This window comes from Plectrocnemia conspersa, unplaced genomic scaffold (genome assembly GCF_051122295.1).
Source record: "Plectrocnemia conspersa isolate PC_06_02 unplaced genomic scaffold, ASM5112229v1 ptg000014l, whole genome shotgun sequence".
Taxonomy (NCBI): Eukaryota; Metazoa; Arthropoda; class Insecta; order Trichoptera; family Polycentropodidae; genus Plectrocnemia; species Plectrocnemia conspersa.
The window spans coordinates 20,788,742-20,809,479 of NW_028277178.1; the positions used below are offsets into that span (position 1 = coordinate 20,788,742).

Consider the following 20,738-nt stretch of genomic DNA (forward strand, 5'->3'; position numbering starts at 1 on the left):
ACGAAGGTCCGACATTTATTTTTACTAATAACCCATGAGAAACTTTGTCACTGTTTTGGTGAAAGACTGGAGGTTGGTGACCGTGGAAAAGGTGGGACGAAAACCACGTTGTTGGTCTAATACAAATTGATAAAAGTGATTTAAAACAACACTGCGACTGGTCTATAGTTCGTAATGCATGATTTGTTACCTTTTTAATCAATAGAGGTTACATTTGTAAATTTACAAAGATCAGGACATGAAGACTTCTTGAGAATCAGATCAAAAATACCATTTATATAATATACCTTGAGAATCAGATCAAAAATACCATAGAAGTGCAGCAAGATTCAATTTGCAACATTTCAAAATAAAATCGGGAACCAAATTAGGCTCAGAAGAACGTCTCGTCTTTAAATTTTTAAGATAATATGTAAATTAGTAACTTAGTTTCATTGGTAGGAAATACGTGATAGACATAAATATAAAAAAAATATAAAAAAGGCAAAAAAGATTCCTCGAAAACAGAAAACCTCAGCAATATTTTGTCATCTAAAAATAAAATTAAAATAGCTACACTCGTATATATATTTATACAAATTTTAGTAACAATTAATATATGTATTTTAATATTTTTTATGCACATATAAAGTAATAATATATCTAATTTTCAATATAAAATGTTATTTATGTGGCTGCGTGTCAGGAATATTTCTACTCAATATTTCAGACACGCGTGCAAGATTCGATATTTTTTCCCAATATGTCTATGAAATACAACCAAGACTTAATATATAATTTCATTTAGATCCTCGTCACATTCTACATTAATTTTCTATATAATAATAATATATTATCATATATCGGTATATCATGTTAATTCAAGACGAATCGGGCGTTGTTGTTGAAATTTCTCGTGGGAAATATGTGAATACAAATCATACAATATATGACTTTATATGCAAGTATTGTGATTATATAATGGAAATATATTACGTATGTGTGTACTAGGAAGCTGCATAGCTTCGAAAAATCCGCAATGGGATTTAGCGCGACCGTTTGCCATTTTGCGCATCGGTTCACACTAACCAGAATAAATTATTGAAACCGACAATTTGCCGGAAAATTAAGCTGATTCTAATTTCCTAAAGCCAAAAGTGTTCCTGCCGCTGATTTATGGTTTAAATTTAAAAGAAAATGTAAGTAATTTACAGCCGGAAAAGTTTTTTGGAATACGGAGAAGCGACGCAGGAGACTCATTAATTTGTGTTTTGGTTATACACATAACAACTGGCAAAAGTATATTTTTAACGATTTGTAATAAATTTGTTGTAAGAATCTAGTCACAATATGGTAGTAATAAAATCATTAACTTATAGAGAATGCATTTTTTTGTACGTTTACTATTTTAAAGGAAAAGATTGACTTGTCTGTATATTTATTTTTAGTTATTAGTTCGACAGTATACAGTGTTAGTATACAGTGTTTCTTAATATGTTAAAATACATTTTTTTAAATAACAGGATTTATTTTAGAAATATATTAATTAGTATTAGTTTATACATGAGCTTTGTAAGTTTGGCGTGATTAATACTTTCTCTCAAAATTATAATTATGTATGGTTCACTTTAAATTTCATTTTTTTTTGTATTATTAATATAAATATTAAACCTTAAAAAAATTCTAAGCAGTTACAAAAATTGTAATTTTTAATTTCAACGCCTAATTTATTTATTTATTGTAAATATTCCGCTACAACTTGCCAGGTATTACAGAAGGGTAAATACAACTAATAACTACTATGTAAGTAGTGACACACCAGACTGAAAGCAAAGTCTGAAAATTAGTTACATCTATTTTATTAGTTATAAACCACGTGTAAAATTTATATCGGTCGTAATTTGAATAGCTGAAGATTTGGCAAATTATTCAGTAATATTACATTAATTATAAACTATTAAGACAGCTTATAATTAATAAAAAAAAATTTTTTTTTGAACAATATGACCTAGCTCGATTTTATTTTATTTGTTCATTACGATATTTATCCGCGAGATTAGGAACATCTAAGAAAATCTAATCTGTGATAATAGATCGGCATTAAAGATATATAATAAACACTAATTCTGATCTTCCAAAGACGAAAAAAGGTGAAAACCACTATGGGTGATTCAGATATTAGTCACTAACCTATACCACTGGTCTACTATTTTATTGGTATTTAAAATTCCAACTGTATTTTTTTGTATATATTATAGCTTATATATTTTTTTCAGTTCATGATATTATATATGTATAAGCATTATGTCGCAATTTACATAGCATCTTGATAGTGCCATCAATATAAATTACAGAACAGTTGTATTTGCATCCACAATTTTATTACAGGACTATCTCAGAAAATGCGCCCACTCTAAAGTAAGCGCCACACACCGCACTCTTCAGTCCTTCGTAGATTTAAATAACCAAAAGATCGTGCTCAAGGGTGCGTGAGGGGCCATTATGGCGCCGGATCCTGCACCATTTCGCCCCTTTGCCACAGGGGCAAATTGGCCGCAATAAATAATATCGCCGCTCTCTGCTCGGTGCGCCATTGCGGGATTATTCCAAACCTAATTTTTTGATCTTTGACATTGAGAAAAAAATCACGCTGGCGCCGGTTGACGACCCCTTTTATAGCAGACTCGTGCGAGAACCGCGTCTGCTATGGCTGTGTACTTATTTACTTGGTAAATATACATATGTGTACATTTTCATATTTGCAGTATCCGTATCCGTTCGTTCGTCCTTTCCGCATTATGAATCACGAACAAAAGCCGACGTAAAAGTTAGACGGATTATAATATTTAATTTCCCATCTCCAGACATTGTATGTATAAGATAAATACCAATTCATTTACCAAAAAAACATGCAGAGATCGTATGTCGGGTTCTTTGAATTACTACAATGTTTTTAATATCAGAAACAATAACTACGACAAAATTCATCTTAAATTTGAATATAATCATTTAAATAAAAGAAAAGGAGATTGGTAACTTTTCATTTCATGTGACAGATCAAGAAATATAAGTTTTCAGTATAGCAAAATTTTTTTTAAAGGTTACATAAAAAATAACTTCTTTACAATCTATAAAAATAATAGTAATAAAAACAACGTATAAATCCGATTATTGAATTTTTGTGGAGAAAAATAATCTAGATTATTTCTTAGGATACTTTTTATATCACTCAATATCTATACTAATACGAGAAAATCAATTTTCGTATTTTAAAATTGTTTCCTTGATTTCGGTAATTTTTGCATTTTTATTTTTACATTAGCCAATAAGTACTAAAAAGCAATTTAAAAAATTTCGACTGCAGCTAACTGTGTTTGTTTAAAGACAAACATTCTTTGAAATAATGTAATAATTACGCTTTACACTTGGTCAATAAATGCTAATAAAAAATATATTTGCAGGGAAAACGAATTATATTCAATAGAATTATGATTTTTATACAGATAATTCGATTATATTAATTTACAGCTAAGGCATTTTGAAAATATGGAAGCATATTCAGTCATAAAAATTTTATACAATATTACTTTTAAATATATTTTTTCAAGGCAAAAATCATTGACTTTGTTGAAAGTTTTGAAAAATAAAATCGGCAAAAATATGACTAAATTAAATTAACTACAAATACAGCCGTAATCAGCAAATAAATTATCTTTTCTTTTGGGCAAAAATAACTTTTGTTAACGATCGCCAAACATATTTCGTGAGTGTATCTACGAAGCAATGAAATTGGTCCACCAACATCCTCATCTGAGATTCGCCAGAGCTGTCTTAGACCAGGAATATATAATATGTGAAAGACGAAGGAAGACGCACCACAAGAGAAGCCAAGGAACAAAGCACGAGACACATCAGCGGATAGTCTAGCATCATCACAAGAACATATCACAACCGACAATAATTCAAATCGACGCTCCAGATTTTATGCCTTTCAAGACCAGCTATTTTAACTCTACCACCTGATAACGGCAGCTTTATTTGCACATATATTATATATGCTTAATTAAATAAACTGTTTTCAGCAGCTTTTCAGACAGCTATTTTGGCTGCAAATTCACACTTCAACACACCATAATTTATCATAATTAGTATATTTTTCAAAGTAAAACTGTTGATAAATCATATTTTATGTTTTTTTAGAAAATCAAAAATATTTAGATGTTATATAAAAATTGAGATTGTATTAGAAAAAATACTTATTTTACTTCACAATTAAGCAAATTATTAAAAAGACGAATTATTTTATATTTTTGGCTAAATACTACTGTAGAGGGTCAAAAAGTTTTTATAATGTAAATATTTTGATACTTAATTTGTAGTGATTTAAAATAGTAAAATTATATGCAACAGCTAAAAATTTTGACTTTAAATTATTACGTTATTGTTTTTCATAATCAATACTGAAAATATGAATCAAAATTATTTTTGAGTAATTTTTTCAAAATAAAAGTGTCGAACATGAAAGATTTTTTACAAAATTAAAATAAATAGTTGCTCTCTAAAAACTGATAAATTATTAGAGTACAGTAGGTTCTCGAGTTACGCGGTTTCTACTTACGCGGATTCGTAGTTACGCGGTTAAAAATTTCGAAAATTTAAAATTTGTTATAATATCGATGTTGATATAGATTTGCGCGTAAATTTTTGTTCCTGGTTGATAATGCACCGGGACATCCACCGTGTGATCACGAACATATCAAAAAAGCATTTTTGCCTCCAAATACGACCTCTATAATATTATACAACCTATTGATCAAGGTCTAATACAAAGCTTTAAAAAATATTACTTAAGGACAATTTTTAGAAATGCCATAAAGATAGCTGAAGGGCAAACAGTATATCACTCACACAGTTTATGAAAGAACACTATATTTATGAAGCTGTTAAAAATATTGGTGTTGCCTGGAATGAAATTGTAAAGTCTACCATGAAAAACGTTTGGAAGAAGCTTACTCCTCAATTTTTTGAAGTTGTTGAAGACCCCATGCAGGAAGATAACATAATTAATGATCTTGTTGAAATGACAAACCAATTAAATTTAAATATAAATGAAAATGATTTCATTGAATTGTTAGAAAGTCATAGAGTGGAATTAAACAATGAAGATTTAATAGAACTTGAAGAATATAGAAACAACAGCGGTAATTCAGAGGAGGAAGTCAAAGAAACAAAATAATTTGAGTACAAAAAATGAAAGAATGCCTCAATTTGATAGACCAAGGAATGGCTGGTTTAAAAGTACAAGATCCCGACATTTATCGGTTTGAGAAAGCCAATAAAGCAGTTCAGGACGCTATTTCCTGTTATAAAAATATCTATTATGAGAAAAAAGATCTAGTGTACAATCTTCACTGGATAAGTACGGTTTCTTATTAGATAAAAGAAATCCAACACCTAAAAATATTGAAATGGAATAGTATAGACATTATGACATGATATTTTAATGACTATGTATGTATAAATATTATTTTTATGTTTCTCATTTTATTTTGTTAAAAAAGTTAAGATTATAATGTATGTAGACATTTTACACATAGAATAAATTTTTGTAATGCTTTTATTTTCATTTTAACCTAATGTATACATACAAAAAGACGGCATTTAGTTCTTTTAAGTATCGTTCGGATGATTGGGGGAATGTATTAATATTTAATACATATCGGATGAGTATTCCTCTACTTACGCGATTTTCGACTTACGCGAATTTTTCTGGAACGAATTAACCGCGTAAGTCGAGAACTTACTGTAATTGAAAAAATTAAGTAATAATACATTGTATTTTTCACAAAAAATAAATTATCTCATATCGTAGCAAGAATCTTGTAATTATAATTTTATTATTTAATTTATTAGTTCACGATCCTTCACATAATAATAAGTTAATAAATTGACTACAATTTTTATTTAAAATTACTTTAAATTTACAACAACCAACATTTATATGCAAATTTTATTGAGCAAAAAAAAGTGTATCTACATTTTCATTGTTTAACTTTTACAGCCATAGTAGACATTTGGCCGCCATTTTCCGGTAAAGAGCTTCTTTCACTTGGCTCGTTTCCAAATATAAAAAATAAATATTAACTAGACGCGACCCTTTTAGCATTTTTAGATGTTTATACTTCATTTTGAAAGGATCTGTCATTTTAAAAAGATAAAAGATCAATATGAAAATAAATATTTTCTCTTTCTCGCGCATGAAATATAAGAAAGCTAACTATTAATGTTATTTTAATCGAGCATTACATACAAAACACGACGTGGAGCAAGTGCTGTATAATTTTTAAACAGCCGTGAGAGAAAAGCGGAAAATTTTCTATAGAGCGTCGTCCAAATTTTCATATATTTTTTCGAGCGCTCAAGGAAAGCTCTATTGTTCATCGCCCGAAATTTAATGGTGCCCTACAAATTTACATTAGCGAACAAAAGCTTATAATTTAGGCAACACACTGTATAAGTATATTTTTCGTCGGACGATTACGAAAATAATGCAAGAAAAAATAAATAAAAATATCTTAACGTTAATAAACCGACATTTATTGCTAAATTTAATTTAAACATTGTAGGCTCAAATCTCATCCATTTATAATAAAATTAATTTAGTGACAATGCAATTAATATATAATAGCAAAATGTATCTCTATACATTAGTATTAATGAGAAAAGACAATATTTTATTACAGCTAAGTATATTTTTAAATTTGATAAATTATAGATCATAATGATTGTTTTTATTATGTGTATTTTCAAGTATAATTATATCATAATTATAAATATATATCGATCGATCATGTAGTAGAAAAAGTAACATACGCGCTCGCGATATTTTAAGATACGCTCGTTTGGTAGTGCACACACGATGTGAATGTAGTGACACGCAATTCGGTCATAAATATGAAAAAAATCTTTTTCATCTAAAATATGTATACAATATATACTATATATTTTTATTATTATAAACACCGTGCTTTGGGAAATACGCGAGAACGAACATTAACGTTGTTTCTTTCACCTGTTGTAAATTTATAATAGTTTTTATAGTAAATATGAAAACGATTGTTATGTGATGACTTTTGTTTAGATTTGTATGAGCACAATTTAATATCTTCATGATTGTTTATATTGAATAGAAAAAAACGTATCATTCGAGAAACAGCTGTAAGCGTTTCAAATTCGGAGAATGATTCCGGATTCTCTGCGGAAGATGACCAAAATAACTTACACTAATACAAAAGTATAAACAGTAACGATATACAATTTGAATGCATATTAAAATCTGTTTATGTCTTTTACTATTTAGATACATTTTTATGTCAATCTCGGACGTAAAAAAAAATATAATTAATACATACAATACATTATATCAACATAAAATTATAAATTATATATTAGATGGAAAGTAACGCATGCTTTAATATCATCTTATCTTATATACTTATGTCACAATACATATTACTTAACAATAAACAGGGGTTTACTAATGAAAAGTTTTTCGATATTATTAAGGGTTCGCGAGATATCAATTTTATTGCTTACGTTCAAATTATAATTATATTCTTTATTGGTACAGGCATTTTTTTTACTTATAGGAAATTAATTAGCATAAAGTAATACTAATATTATAAACGAGGTTAGGGAACACATAAAGCACATCTCTCAATAAATAGTATTGTATATTAAAACTCACGTGTAAACTTTTGTGTGTACATTTTCCGTGACGTCATCACGAAACGTCAGATTCGAATCTCGATGGTGATTTTTCTTTCGCTTTCGTGCGCGTATAGGTAGGTACATAGGTAAAAGCTTAGAAGCAAGCGTAGTACGAGTTTTTAGCACGGTTCATAATTGACGTTTGAATCGTAATTGGCTTACCTCCTTGTGTTGCATCGATTGTTGCGGTCGAGCTTTCGTGCACAAAGGGTAGACAAGGTTGTTCGCCGACGCCTTTAGATTCCAGATGATATGTTCTGGCGTCGGAAAATGCGCTACCTACGCTTCAAGTGGAGGGTCTGTCTCGAGAAATCTGATCTGATTTAATTACCTTGTTGACATAGTGGATACGTGTGATTATTGCCATTGAAAAATATTATAGTCGATAAATTTCAGAATATATCATATATACTTATATCTACGTGTTTTTTTACATATGGCATTGATTCAGTTAAATTTTGAACCATTTCAAATGATAAATATAATTAATACTTAATAAAATAAATAATATAATAAATAAACATATTGAAATAAAAATAAATTACAGACAGTTGAATCTCAATATTTTTTTTTTGAAATTTATCAGCATATTAACTAATAGATAATATTATATCGTATATTATATTGTTTACAAAAATTTGACAATTCAATTTTTAAAAAATATTTTGTCTATAAATTTTAGGCAAAATTAAACTTTATAACAATAAAGCATATAAAACATTTTTAAAAATTCTCTTTACTAAAGATGAAACAAGTCAAACCTTACCAAAATACATTTAATTATACAGTATGAATATTTAGATACAAAATATTTGATTCTCTTATAAAATAATAGCTAATTACATTTTTTATTTGTGTGAATAGTTTTTCTTGTAATATTTCATTTATTCATATACTCGAATTTGATTTAATTTTACAATTTTTGCTTCAAAAATATATGTTCTAAAATTATTTTAAATTACATTTTAATGATTCATTATAGCTTCCTATAATAAAAACGTCATATAAAATGTAGTTAAAACTAAATTATTCGTTCAAGTAATTATTAGAAAAAGTAAAAAAAATATTTAAATTTCCATAGATTTTTATATCCCAATTATTGTTTTGCTTAAAATACTATTTGTGATTCGTAGTTATGCAATATATAGGTACATTACTCCATCATAAAATAATGAAAACAACTATAAATAAAAAGTTGCATAACAAAATTTTAACATTTTCTACCATAAAAATCCATAATATTATATTATTTTGTTTTAAAATTTTTTAACTATTTGAAAAAATATGGTTTTACCGATTAAAAAAAATACAAGATTTTATTTTGTAAAAATGCTATTAAAAAAATTCATTGAATTTATATATTACTGATTTATATTAACTTTGTGGTAAAATAATTAATGTGTAGTGCAATCAAAAGGTTTTAATTTTGCTTTTTAATAAAAATAAATATAGAATTAAAAAACCCGTCAAAGAAATTCGTAAAAAAACCCCTAATGAAATGTATAATTTTGATTTGTGAAATTTTTTAATAAATGAGCTAATGTTGCATATACAGTGGCGGCCACCTAAAAAAGACACTTTTGAAGTTTTGTCAAAATGCGATGTAAAGTGCAAATTTTACATAAAATCTTTTCTACTTTTTATTTTTTATCAAGATTAATTGTGAAGAATACTATGTTGTAATAAATATTTAAAATATTTATTTTCAATTTAAAATTAAATTTATAAAATTGATAGTCAAATTCACCTATATGCGAGATACATATGAGTGTATTCTAAAAATTAAAAAAAAAATAATACCATTATTATTTTGTAGGGTGACCTTTTGTCCCTATAATAGCCCTACAACGGTTAGGCATTGACTCGATTAATTATTGGTATTTGCGGCAGGAATCAGATTTTCTTTCTAGTACATCTAAATCTTTGTATTTAAATAAGTTCTGCACTGTTTGCTTAGTAAATTAATAATATAATTTACCAATAATTGATATGTATTCTCAGTTAGGTATGGTATGTTTTTGAATCTTTACAATACACTTAACTCTTTATGTGCTAGTTGCGGATAAATCAGAATCACTGTGTACGGCTCTTAAGTGCAAAATTCGGATCTATTCCATGATCAATAAAAAAAACATAAAAAATCACGAAGTTAGGCAATTATACAGTAAAAAATAAAATTAAAGATTTAATCCTATCGGTACATAAATAAAGATGCAGTATATAATAAATCTAAGCATATAGAAAATAGTAAAATTAATTCAGTACTTAAAGGGTTAATCGATGCACTGAAACGTAATGTGGCCGAACAGTCTTTATGACATCATCGCTAATAAGATAAACGTGATGCACATGATAGATTTTCGCCTAATTTCATTTTAATTTTTCGACAGGATTTTTGTTGTATTAGTTATATAGATTGTCTTAGTAAGAGTGCTCCACATAGAGTCCAATTTATATGATATATCCTGTACTACCAAAAAACACGGTATGACATAAACGTTAAAAATAAGATCATTTAAATGACCGCCACCTGTCTGTTATAATTCTTTCCATAATTTTGGTTCTATCTTATTTTAATATTCTGCGAATTATAAAATCTGGATATTGATGAAATCCATGTCCGTTTTGAATTTGTCTTCTCTACAGGTTATCCAGTTAAGGCCAAAATCGTATATTCAAGTACACTTGTATCACGCCGTGTGCTGAAAAAGTGTTAAAGCTATGACCCTTAAGCTATGCATTTATCGTTTTATTTTATTATTATAACATAAATATTTATATAAAAATTATAATATAATATTAATAATAATAATATTTATATAAAAATTATGTCAATGTGTTTTTTTATGATTTTTTAGCAAAATTATAATATTTTGCTGCTGATGGAGGTACTAATCATTACCATTGGCTATCTGATACATAAATTAAAAGTACATATTTTTTAATTTTAGGGGTACGTTGGAAAAAATTATTGAGACTATTTACAGAAGATCTAATACTACTTGGTGTTCAGAAAGAGTTTCAAAAATACATTTCACGACCGAGGAAATTAGACGTGTCAGCAAACCACAGCGACCAAAGCTCGAGAGGGGAAAATGTCAACAAAGGAGATTTCATTGCATCATATGTTTTGTAATAAGGTAGGTTGGAGTCAACAAAGAAACGGATCATCCGAGGTTGTTTAGGGGCGGGGGTGGTTTCGTGTCAACAACGTACAAAAGAAACAGACCCTCCACTTTGAGGTTATGCGTGCGTGCAAATGGGGAGGGTGGTTTTCCACCGACGGGGGTCGTCTAACCTGCGTGAACAACTTGTTGTAGCCTTGGCCGTACGAGTTGTATCCTATCATATTACGACATGTTCCAGGGCGTTCGGCGGCGCCCCGCACCATCAGCGGCTTGCTGCTCTGGTCCGACGTCGTGCTGGGCTGGGACGACAGGGCTGCTGGGCGCGGGCCCGCGCTCGGCGGCCCTCACAACCTTTCGACCGAGCTAACTAGCACTGGCACACTCGGTCATATGGCGCTTTTCAAACGTATCTGCTCGCTCTTGGGGTGCTTGCCCTCCGGTAGGCGGACCAACACTATCTGGCAGCCTTTGGCCCAGCGTGTTCGGCACATAGAGACGTGCTTGTGCGGCGATTGGATCGGTCGTGAACGTCGGGTGTGTAAAACACGCGTCGCATGGAACGTGTGTGCGTGTTGTATGTGTGTGTTATGTAAAGGGAGCACGCGGTGCTCGCGGCTCGGCCGCTGCGGGCCCGCGACTGAATGAACTCCGCTGCGCCCTACATTGGCGACGTCGCCGAGCCCCGAGCCGGACTAGGGGTCGCCCCACAGGGTGGCCGGAAAATGTCGGATGTGCTTTTTCACAATGAAGCGATCGAGGCATACAACGGTAGCTTCCAAACTGAGAGACATGTTGTAAGTTGTAAAAACAATCATCCCGATTTTGAAATAATTTATATGTAGTTTCTGTATTCTTGTAACTTGTTAGCGATTCCATTTTTTACTTCTTATTGATTGCTTATTTCATTTTGGTAAATTGTGAGCAGCACTTAGTGGAATAGACCATTTGGTTTGGTGGCAGTAGCTCGTAGTACGCATTAGTATGGAATAGCGCAGTCCGTAACATCTCAGACTAATAACTCTGAGGTTGCGGGTTCGAGTTCCGGCAGTGACACATGAATTTTTATTTATATAAAAATGAATAAAATCTATTAATAATATCCGTCCCTATCTGCATTGACATCTATTGATTATAAATTATATTACACATAATAATTAATATATTACAATAGATGCCACCGATTCAGACTCAGTCTGGTGGTTATTATAGGGTAATAATCAACTGTTTGCTACAACACATTTAAGAAGTGGATCGCTTAATCACCGCACAACGCATTCAATTGTTCAATTGTTCTACAAAAATAACAATTCTGCACGAACTGTGTATCAAAATTTACAGGAAGATTATGCTCAAATTTATCGTCCTACGTAGTAAAAAAATTGAAGAGAAAGGAAATGTTGGAGATAGGGTAAGACCTGTGCATCAGCATGGCGCCCGTTTAACCTAGAATATTTCTGCTTTAAGTAAAGTGTGGCCGAAGACCCAGAATTTTTGATTGGTCGGCGTTTCAGGCTTTTGGGCTTTTCTTATGGTTCCCTTTGGCGCATTTTGCATCAAAATTCAGATAACACAATAACTGAAGTCTAGAGACGATGGCCAGTGAATAATTCTTACAGATTGGGTATAAGACTAGCAGTTAGTTAATGCTGATTTTTCAAAGAAAATATTCTTCTTTGATAAGGCATAATTCTACCTCTCTGAGTATGTTTATAATCAAAATTGCCGCATATGGGGTGAGAAAAATCTTCGCGTGATTCACGAAAGACCATTACATGACCAAAAAGTGACTGGTGCGCATTGTGGTCAGGCGGCGTCATTGGGCTTACTTTTTTTTAAAACGATGAAGGTCAAACTGTAACGTCAATAGTGAGCGCTATTGGTGCATGATAACCGATCATTGTTGGCACGATATCGAATATATATGAAGGACATATGGTTCCAGCAATTGCCACATATCGGGTGCAATGTTGGATGTTTTGCGTGAAAAGTTTCCAGGTCACATTATTTCACGTTTTGGTGACGTCAACTGGGCGCCAAAATCATGTTAAAAGTTATGTTTTAATTTTTTTACATTTAACCTATATTTTTAAATGAATGTAGACAAACATAAGGAAAGGCGCGTTGAAGTTTCGTCCTTGGAAATTTAGTTGCAATGGATCGCTTCACGGGGGGTCAACGCTCATAGTTCGACGCATGTATCGTGCTCATTACCGATTACATAGTATGAATCAATGTCCGAGTGTTAATTTAATAAATCGTGACTCAGAAAGTACGAAGTATGTAATGCCATAAGCTATATTTAGAGCTCTAGTAAAAAATGTCTTGAAATGTAATAATACACATATTTTATTTGTCCCTTTAAAAATATTTTATTTGGCAAAAATATTAATTTTTGCCAAATAAAATATTATTAAGTTTCTAACCAATGTACATCACGAAATTATTAGATTTAAAAATACTCTTATTAATTTAAAGTAATAACATATCGATGCTCGTCTTTTAGTAGCAGCATTTTAATTATTTGTATGTTTACAGTTTTGCAAAAAATATAGCTTTTCTGTCTAATAAAAAGAATTTTAATTTTCTCTATACCCATCTTAATGTACCTAGCACGCTCATTTGTCCCACAAAATCTTAACAAAAGTTGCATGCAAAAAAAGCATAATTTAAAATAAAAATAAAAAATGTAATATTATTTTTTAAAAGTTAGCCTCTTCTTTGCCATTTACAAATTTTTCATTTTTTCTGTTGAATGCGAAATGGTTAGTTTAAAGAAATCGGTCTGCTTAACTGCGAAGCAATACTGAAAATACATGGCACAAGACCCTATTTTTAATTACAAATATAAAATCACTTTTTAAATAAGCACATTTTTATGCGTTATTTTGCTAATATTTAATCAAAAATAATTCTGGTATTTAAATTATACATCAGTCTTAAAAAACTGCATCGGCCATTTTGAAAATAATTTAAAAACATAAATAACTATGTTTCGGTGAGAGCATAAGTAGAACATTAGACATTTAAAGACAATTCGTGAAAAATACTTTTGCCAGATTAATGTATTATATTGAAGGCTGCTACATTGTCAATTATAAAAACTAACTATATATTAGGTTAAAATGAATATGAACAAAAAAAAGTTGGAATATAATAATATTTAAGGTAATTCATAAGAGACCTTTGCCGACCACTATTATATTTTAGTTTATAGATAAATTATACAAAAGCTTCCACTGCTCAACCATAAAGATTTTTTTATTTAAATATAGAAGCTTATGTGAAGATAAATTATCTTATTTCATTTTATTAAGAAAAAAATTGGTTTATTAAAAAATAAACATTTTGAATTTTCATCCTGTTCAAGTATCTCGACATTTTATTTGAAGTAAATTACAATTAAAAGTAAAATATAAAAATATTGCATGGCAAAATGGACTTATTTTGTCCCAGTTTTGTAGCAGCATCAGTAACTACATCGACCAAAGCATAAAATCTGCACTACACTCCGTTCCAGCCTTCGGATGAGTGACGCTATAGTTCAACTAGTCTTTCTTTCCAAAGAAAGTGCTTCGAAATTCGTTTTATTTTAAAAGGTAATTAATGGTAATTATTTTAAATATATAATAAAAAGAAAAAATACAAAATTCATCTAAAAATTGAGTAAAGGAGTTTTGTGTTAGCTTCAGAATTTAAAAGATATAGTAGATTGATATATTTTATCCAATATTATATTACAGTATTCCTAATCCTTTATGATCACTATTATATAAAATCAAATACGAAATTGAAGCTTAAAATGAAGAGTTGTAAAACTTTAAATTAATAAAAAAAATATTTTTTTTCAAAACCCATTTTAAAAACAAGTTTATTTTTTAAGCATATTAAATGTAAATAAAAATGCATTGAAATAAACATAATATATTGCCGTCTAGTAACATAAAATAAAAGTAAGATTGCTTTTTTTTGTAAATAAACACTATAAATTTATACATACTATTTGTAAGTATAATACTAGGATGATTTTTCTTAATTTAAATAAGGCTAGAATGATAAAATATGAAATCGAAAGTTAGAGGAAATCAAAGCTTCCTTAAAATTACGATAGAAACGAGACTCTGTGTATTTTTTTAGATTTAGAAACTTCCGATAGACATCTTTGAACCAGACGAAAGAGTTTTATTTATATAAAAAAAATGTTAAACAGCTGAGCACGAATTTACTTGGCGTGTCCCGCCGACTGCTGGGAACTGATAAAGTAATTAACGGTCTTTAGCTCTGCGTTTAATTTTACGTATACCGAAATATTTTTACCTCTCGCATACAAAGAATAGAGATAGAGAGGTAATTTAAGAGAGGTAAGATTCATCAAATCAACTTTTAATAAAATCCTATGGCATAATAAAGATATTTTAAAAAACTATTAATATTTGAAGAAACGTTTTGTTAAATTAACTACAGAAACGTGATAATTATACGAAATATGTTTCACAAAATTTTGTGCTAATGCTTATGCAAAAATATCCCTACTATAGAACGTAACTTACTTAAGAAAAAAATATTTCTCAGATACGCTGAATTAAATTGTAAATACATATCAATTCCTTTCATTATAACTATCAATTATTTTGTACGGATCTGCATTATTATAAAAATTACAATACTGTTTAAAAAAATTAAAAAGCTCTAATGAAGTGAGCTTTTGCAAATGAAAAACTTTAAAAATCGTTAAAAAATAAATAATCTTATCAGATAATTATAATAAAATTCAGACATACTAAAAATATTATTTTATTCCAATTAGTGGTTCTCAAACTTTTATTTTTAAATTATTTAAAAACTTGTTACGGTCGGAATATTTTGTTTGATGTAGGCGGGTGTATCTGTGTCTTAGTAACATTTAAAAATTTCACAATCATTTTCAAGAAGTCATTTCATACTCGCTACTTTATTATTATAAGCAAACGTGCAGATTTCGGTGCACGGTGTACAAAGCGTAGTGCGGTGCTTTTCTATCGATCTTGGCTCCCGACTGGTACCGAGTTTAGCCGAAGGCTGCCGACCGGCACCGGGAGCGACCGTGTTTTCACGATTTTCCTAAAGCCTCCACCCTTCCTTGAAAACTTTACGATTCCTTCAGGACCGCATTGTCTATACTCTGCAGTCTTGCAAGACGCTTACTCTTCACAACACACAATCGTAAAACAGAAATACACATACACTCGGAAATGCATATATTTTATAATATTACATAAAGTAATAAGCATACAACAGAGATGAACAATCTTCATTTAAAAACTACATTTTATTCAGTACTAAAAAAACTTAAAACTTTACAACCCCCACCTCCCAAATATATGTTGCAAAAATAAATAGTTTTTCTATGTAGTTTCATTTTGCTTTAATAACATAATTAAAAACATAAAAATAATGTAAAATAATCTACTACAATATAACATATACATAGGTATATGTATCATTACTAGACATATACATATAATATATGTATATGCTACATAACTTTACACACACGGGCTGAAAATATAGTTTAAATTTTTAATTGAAGAAAGCAAATATTATTTAATTGATCATCTCAGATAAGATTTCACGAATGAATATCGAAGTGATAGTGAAACCCTTAACTAAGGAACAAATATAGCAAACCAGAATATTAATACAATGTAGGTAAACTATTTATAATATTATGATTACAATTTTCCTTAAAGAATATGCTATTGATTAATTAATATTTTTTTGGCCTAATGTAAATTAATATTTTATTTAAAGAAAACTTTAATGTTTTATTGGTCGCATATATAGTATATTTTCATTTCTGAAAATATATATATATTGTAGGGTTTTTAACCACACATATAATATATTATAATTTAGAGATCGTTCTATCGATCATTTCGAGCATACACATATAAAAAAAAACACGTGAACTTTCCTAAAGTATCACTTAAACTTCCTACTTTACCTATGACTTGAAATAAAAGAAAGTTAGACCCTGAACTTACATTCAGTGGAGCTAACGCTAAATCAATACAGTCATGGAAGTGGCCGCTTATATTGCACTTCGACCGTTACATTTGGTTCAGTCAAGCAGCCACCATGAACGTTAAGAGTTTAACTTGATTTTAGAGATGAATTGCAAGACTTTATGACACAACTCGTATCTATGTAGTTATTATTATTAAAAGCTTAAGATGTTGCCACTATTAAAATTAAAATCTAGACTGTAATTATTAAAATATTTGCGCTAAAAGCACTAATGATATGATTGTGCTGCAAATTTGTAAGGCAACGAAACAGTTATTATATTTATTTTACAATACAGATGTCATTCAATTTTGCGTTTTTTTTAATTACAACTTGACGTCATATTTAGTATTGTTTGCTTGAACTATTTATCATATGGTTGAATTCTACATATGTTTAAAAATCATACGTGTTTGCCGAAAATATTATTGGTGGCTCTGTATCGCATCAATGATACAAAGTTATAGTATAAGTTTTTTTTTAAATGGGTTTGGAAAAATGAACAGCGCGAAAATTGTTAGAATAAACATGTTTGATGATGCATCTATTATTGTATATTAATTACTCTTTTATTTGTTCCAATAACCCATTAGCAGTGACTTGCTAATCACATATGACAATGTTGATCCATTGCGTTGCTGCCAATTCGTAATGGGTCATTGCGAAAAAAAATGTCCACGCTTGTCTTATTAGCCGTGCGAATTTATGAAGGTCGTCTTAAACTAGAATATCACGCCTAATTAAAACATGAAAACGTTATTTAGCAAAATATCAATGACACAATATTCTCGCATGTACGTCATTATACATATTATATATAAAAGCTCGAATAATTAATCGTATAGATATAATTAAATCTACCTAGAGTAGACCGTATCGTATTTTTATTACAATTGAAAGCAATAATCATTTAAATACCACGAAAAATACTAAACTTTAATCTAAGATTTGACGTCATCCCACATACTTTCATTTTATTGCCGGTAAAATTTAAACATCCTGTTTTTCAAAGATACGTGTTTGGACATGCTCATAAATATTTGCTCAATATTTACGTTTTACAATTTGTATTTAGAAACTTATACTTATCAAGAACAGTAATTAAATTAAATATGCAACATTTTCAATAAAAATACATTATTATTAATGTTTTATATTAGCAGATTTTCATTATTTGTCACGTGAAGCTGCATAGATATTTTTAAAAATATTGTTATATTGTAATATTTTATCATAATATAAACAACTATACATTATATGTTAATTTTTTTGTCACAATTATTTTTTAAATATTTGAGACAGTAATTGTTATGCTTATATCTAACATATGTCGTTGAAATGTCAACCAATTCGATTCCTACTCTCTTCAAACTAAGCATTTAAGTAAGTAAGAAAACCTCTCAATTTGGCTAGTGTTGGTAGTTTTAATATGACCCACCTTATTTATTAGATACTAAGACGTGCAATAATGAGCAATAACGATTAATTTTGATAAGTTGATTATTTTTTAGATATAGTTTGAATACCTCAAACGTTCAAAAACCATAGGAATTGCTAAAGATTGGTTCCAGAAAAAATATGGATTCAAGAGATAGTGACAGTTTTACATAATTGTAAGATATGTTCTTAAAAGTCTGAATATAAATTGATTATCACAGAACACACTAAACCTTAGAAAGATTTTATTTAATCCCAGACATCTATTGATTTTAATATAAAACATATGGAGATATAGTTGTTTAAAGACGTGCACTAACGAATAATTTGCTATGTTTTGACAATTTTTTGCTTTGGGTATTTACTAGATGTTGCAGCTAGAGCTTTCTTTTAACCGTCCTCGGCAAATTAAGATATTTTATATGTTTAATTTTTTATTTTAAGAATTATATATGTACATATTTGCTTAAAATTATGCATAAAATCTAATTTCATTGCTTTTAAATATAGGATTTATGGTAAAATAACCAGAAATAGATATATAAATACCCGGAAAAAGTATGTAATATATTTGAGATTTAAGATAAAATACAATATTAAATAATGGACAAAAACAAGTTTATTGACCAGAAAAAGACAAATGGAGTATTATTTTATACATAGCTAAAATTTGTAGGAAATATATTAAAAATATTATAATACAAAAATAGGAAAAAAATACCACAAACAATTATAAATTATAAAGACATGTATTGCAGTTGCAAAACTTTTAATGAATAAAAAATGTATGTAATACAGTCAAGTGTTGCAGATACACTATTACATAATATTCTTAAAATAACCCTAAAAACACGTTAGCTTGCGATTGACGTTGGTTTAATTGTCAATAAGAAATTGTATATTTTTTCGAGATTTATAGTACGCTACCGAAAAACCGATTAATTATTTTTGGTTATAACCGGTTTGGAAGCCCTAGTTGCAACGTCTTAACATCCGATGTCTTTAGAAATTGCGAAATATATATTCCAGAAAAAAATCTAGGAAGGAAGATATAAATTCAAAGTGTCCAGATTTATTTATTCATCGATTTTGTGCGTTATTTATATTTTTTTAGGAAAAAATAATATTCTTTATTTAATTTGAAAATATTTGGTAAACCGAGTAAAAAAAACCGGTTTTAGTATTTTTTAAATGACCGAAAAACCGGTTAATACGTTTGAGTTTTAACTGGTTTGGAAGCCCTAGTTGCAACGTCTCAAACATCTGATGTCTTTAGGAGTTGCTAAAGATACATTCCAGAAAATAAAATCTAGAAGGGAAGACATCAATTTAAAGTGTCCAGATTTTTTATTTTATAGGAATACCTCAAAAACAAGGTGTGCCAATCAAATTAAAACCAGCCAATTGAAGTACAAAATTCGTGCAAAAAAAAGATACAGACATTTCAACGACATTTTCCAAATTTAACCGTGCATCAAATAAGTATTTTTACTAATGTTATTTATTGTAAACTTCTTTATGGATTATCTATTATATATATAATACTTTTACATATGTTAGTACATACATATACAGAAACGTTACACACTTTTGTATTGGTATTTCTTTTTGTTTTAAGTATCCTGGTTTTGTTTGTGTTTCAATGTATTTATGTATCATAGTATATTGCAATGTTGATAGATTCATCCTTTTCGCATTTATTGATTATATAAAAAAACACCGCCGAAAGAGATAAATTACAAGACATGTCATGTCTAACGATGACGTCACACTTGACGTTTGCTCACCATGAATGAAAAACTGTAAAACAAATTGTAATATTTACCCTCCTGTTGGTCCTGCCATACGGCGACTTGTAAGGTTTTGCTTGGCGCCTCATGTTTGCAATTTCGCTGCTCAATCAATCACTATGTCACAATCACTGGCGTTTGATAAGATGCGTGTTTGGTCCAGAGAGAGACGCTGGACGCCATACCGCCACGAATCACTGGGTTGACAACCAAACAAACTACCAGAAATAACTTTCGAACAATGGTCACACCAGAAATACACCGGTCACCGAGTCCCTAGGACCACCGCGGGTAGACGTCTTAGACTTCGCTCACACGGACCGATTATAATATCCCGAGTCCCGAGGGAACGCGGGAAGGGGTCCCGACTTGAGGAGAGGGACTGAGTACACGGGACTTTGGCCCAGATGGAGCACGCTAAAAATAAAGCTGTTCAGACACGCCGGCCGAGTTTCGCGGCTCAGCTGGCCGAGAGAGCTGGTCTCGCGGGTCTTTCAGTCTTGATTGTGAGTCATGGGACTCGGATGCAGCGGTGCAACGGACCTTGAGTCTGCTCAAGAGATGTAAACATGACTGGCTTTGGGATTTTAGG

At 29.8% G+C, this 20,738-nt stretch overlaps 1 protein-coding gene across 8 annotated transcripts in view; it reads right to left on the minus strand.

Annotated features, from left to right (window-relative positions):
* Positions 1 to 20,481, minus strand: part of Ca-beta (Calcium channel protein beta subunit) — a 45,902-nt gene extending 25,421 nt beyond the window's left edge. For 2 of the 8 annotated variants that reach the window (XM_088204192.1, XM_088204184.1), the window contains exon 1: positions 11,048 to 11,777. In XM_088204192.1, the coding sequence (XP_088060318.1) occupies positions 11,048 to 11,140 (93 nt within the window). In that variant the 5' untranslated portion in view covers positions 11,141 to 11,777. Of the gene's footprint in view, positions 1 to 7,911; positions 8,073 to 11,047; positions 11,778 to 20,181 lie in introns of those variants that run through there. The other 6 variants (XM_088204189.1, XM_088204190.1, XM_088204188.1 and 3 more) reach the window with 5 other exon arrangements.
* Between the last annotated feature and the right edge of the window lie 257 nt (positions 20,482 to 20,738).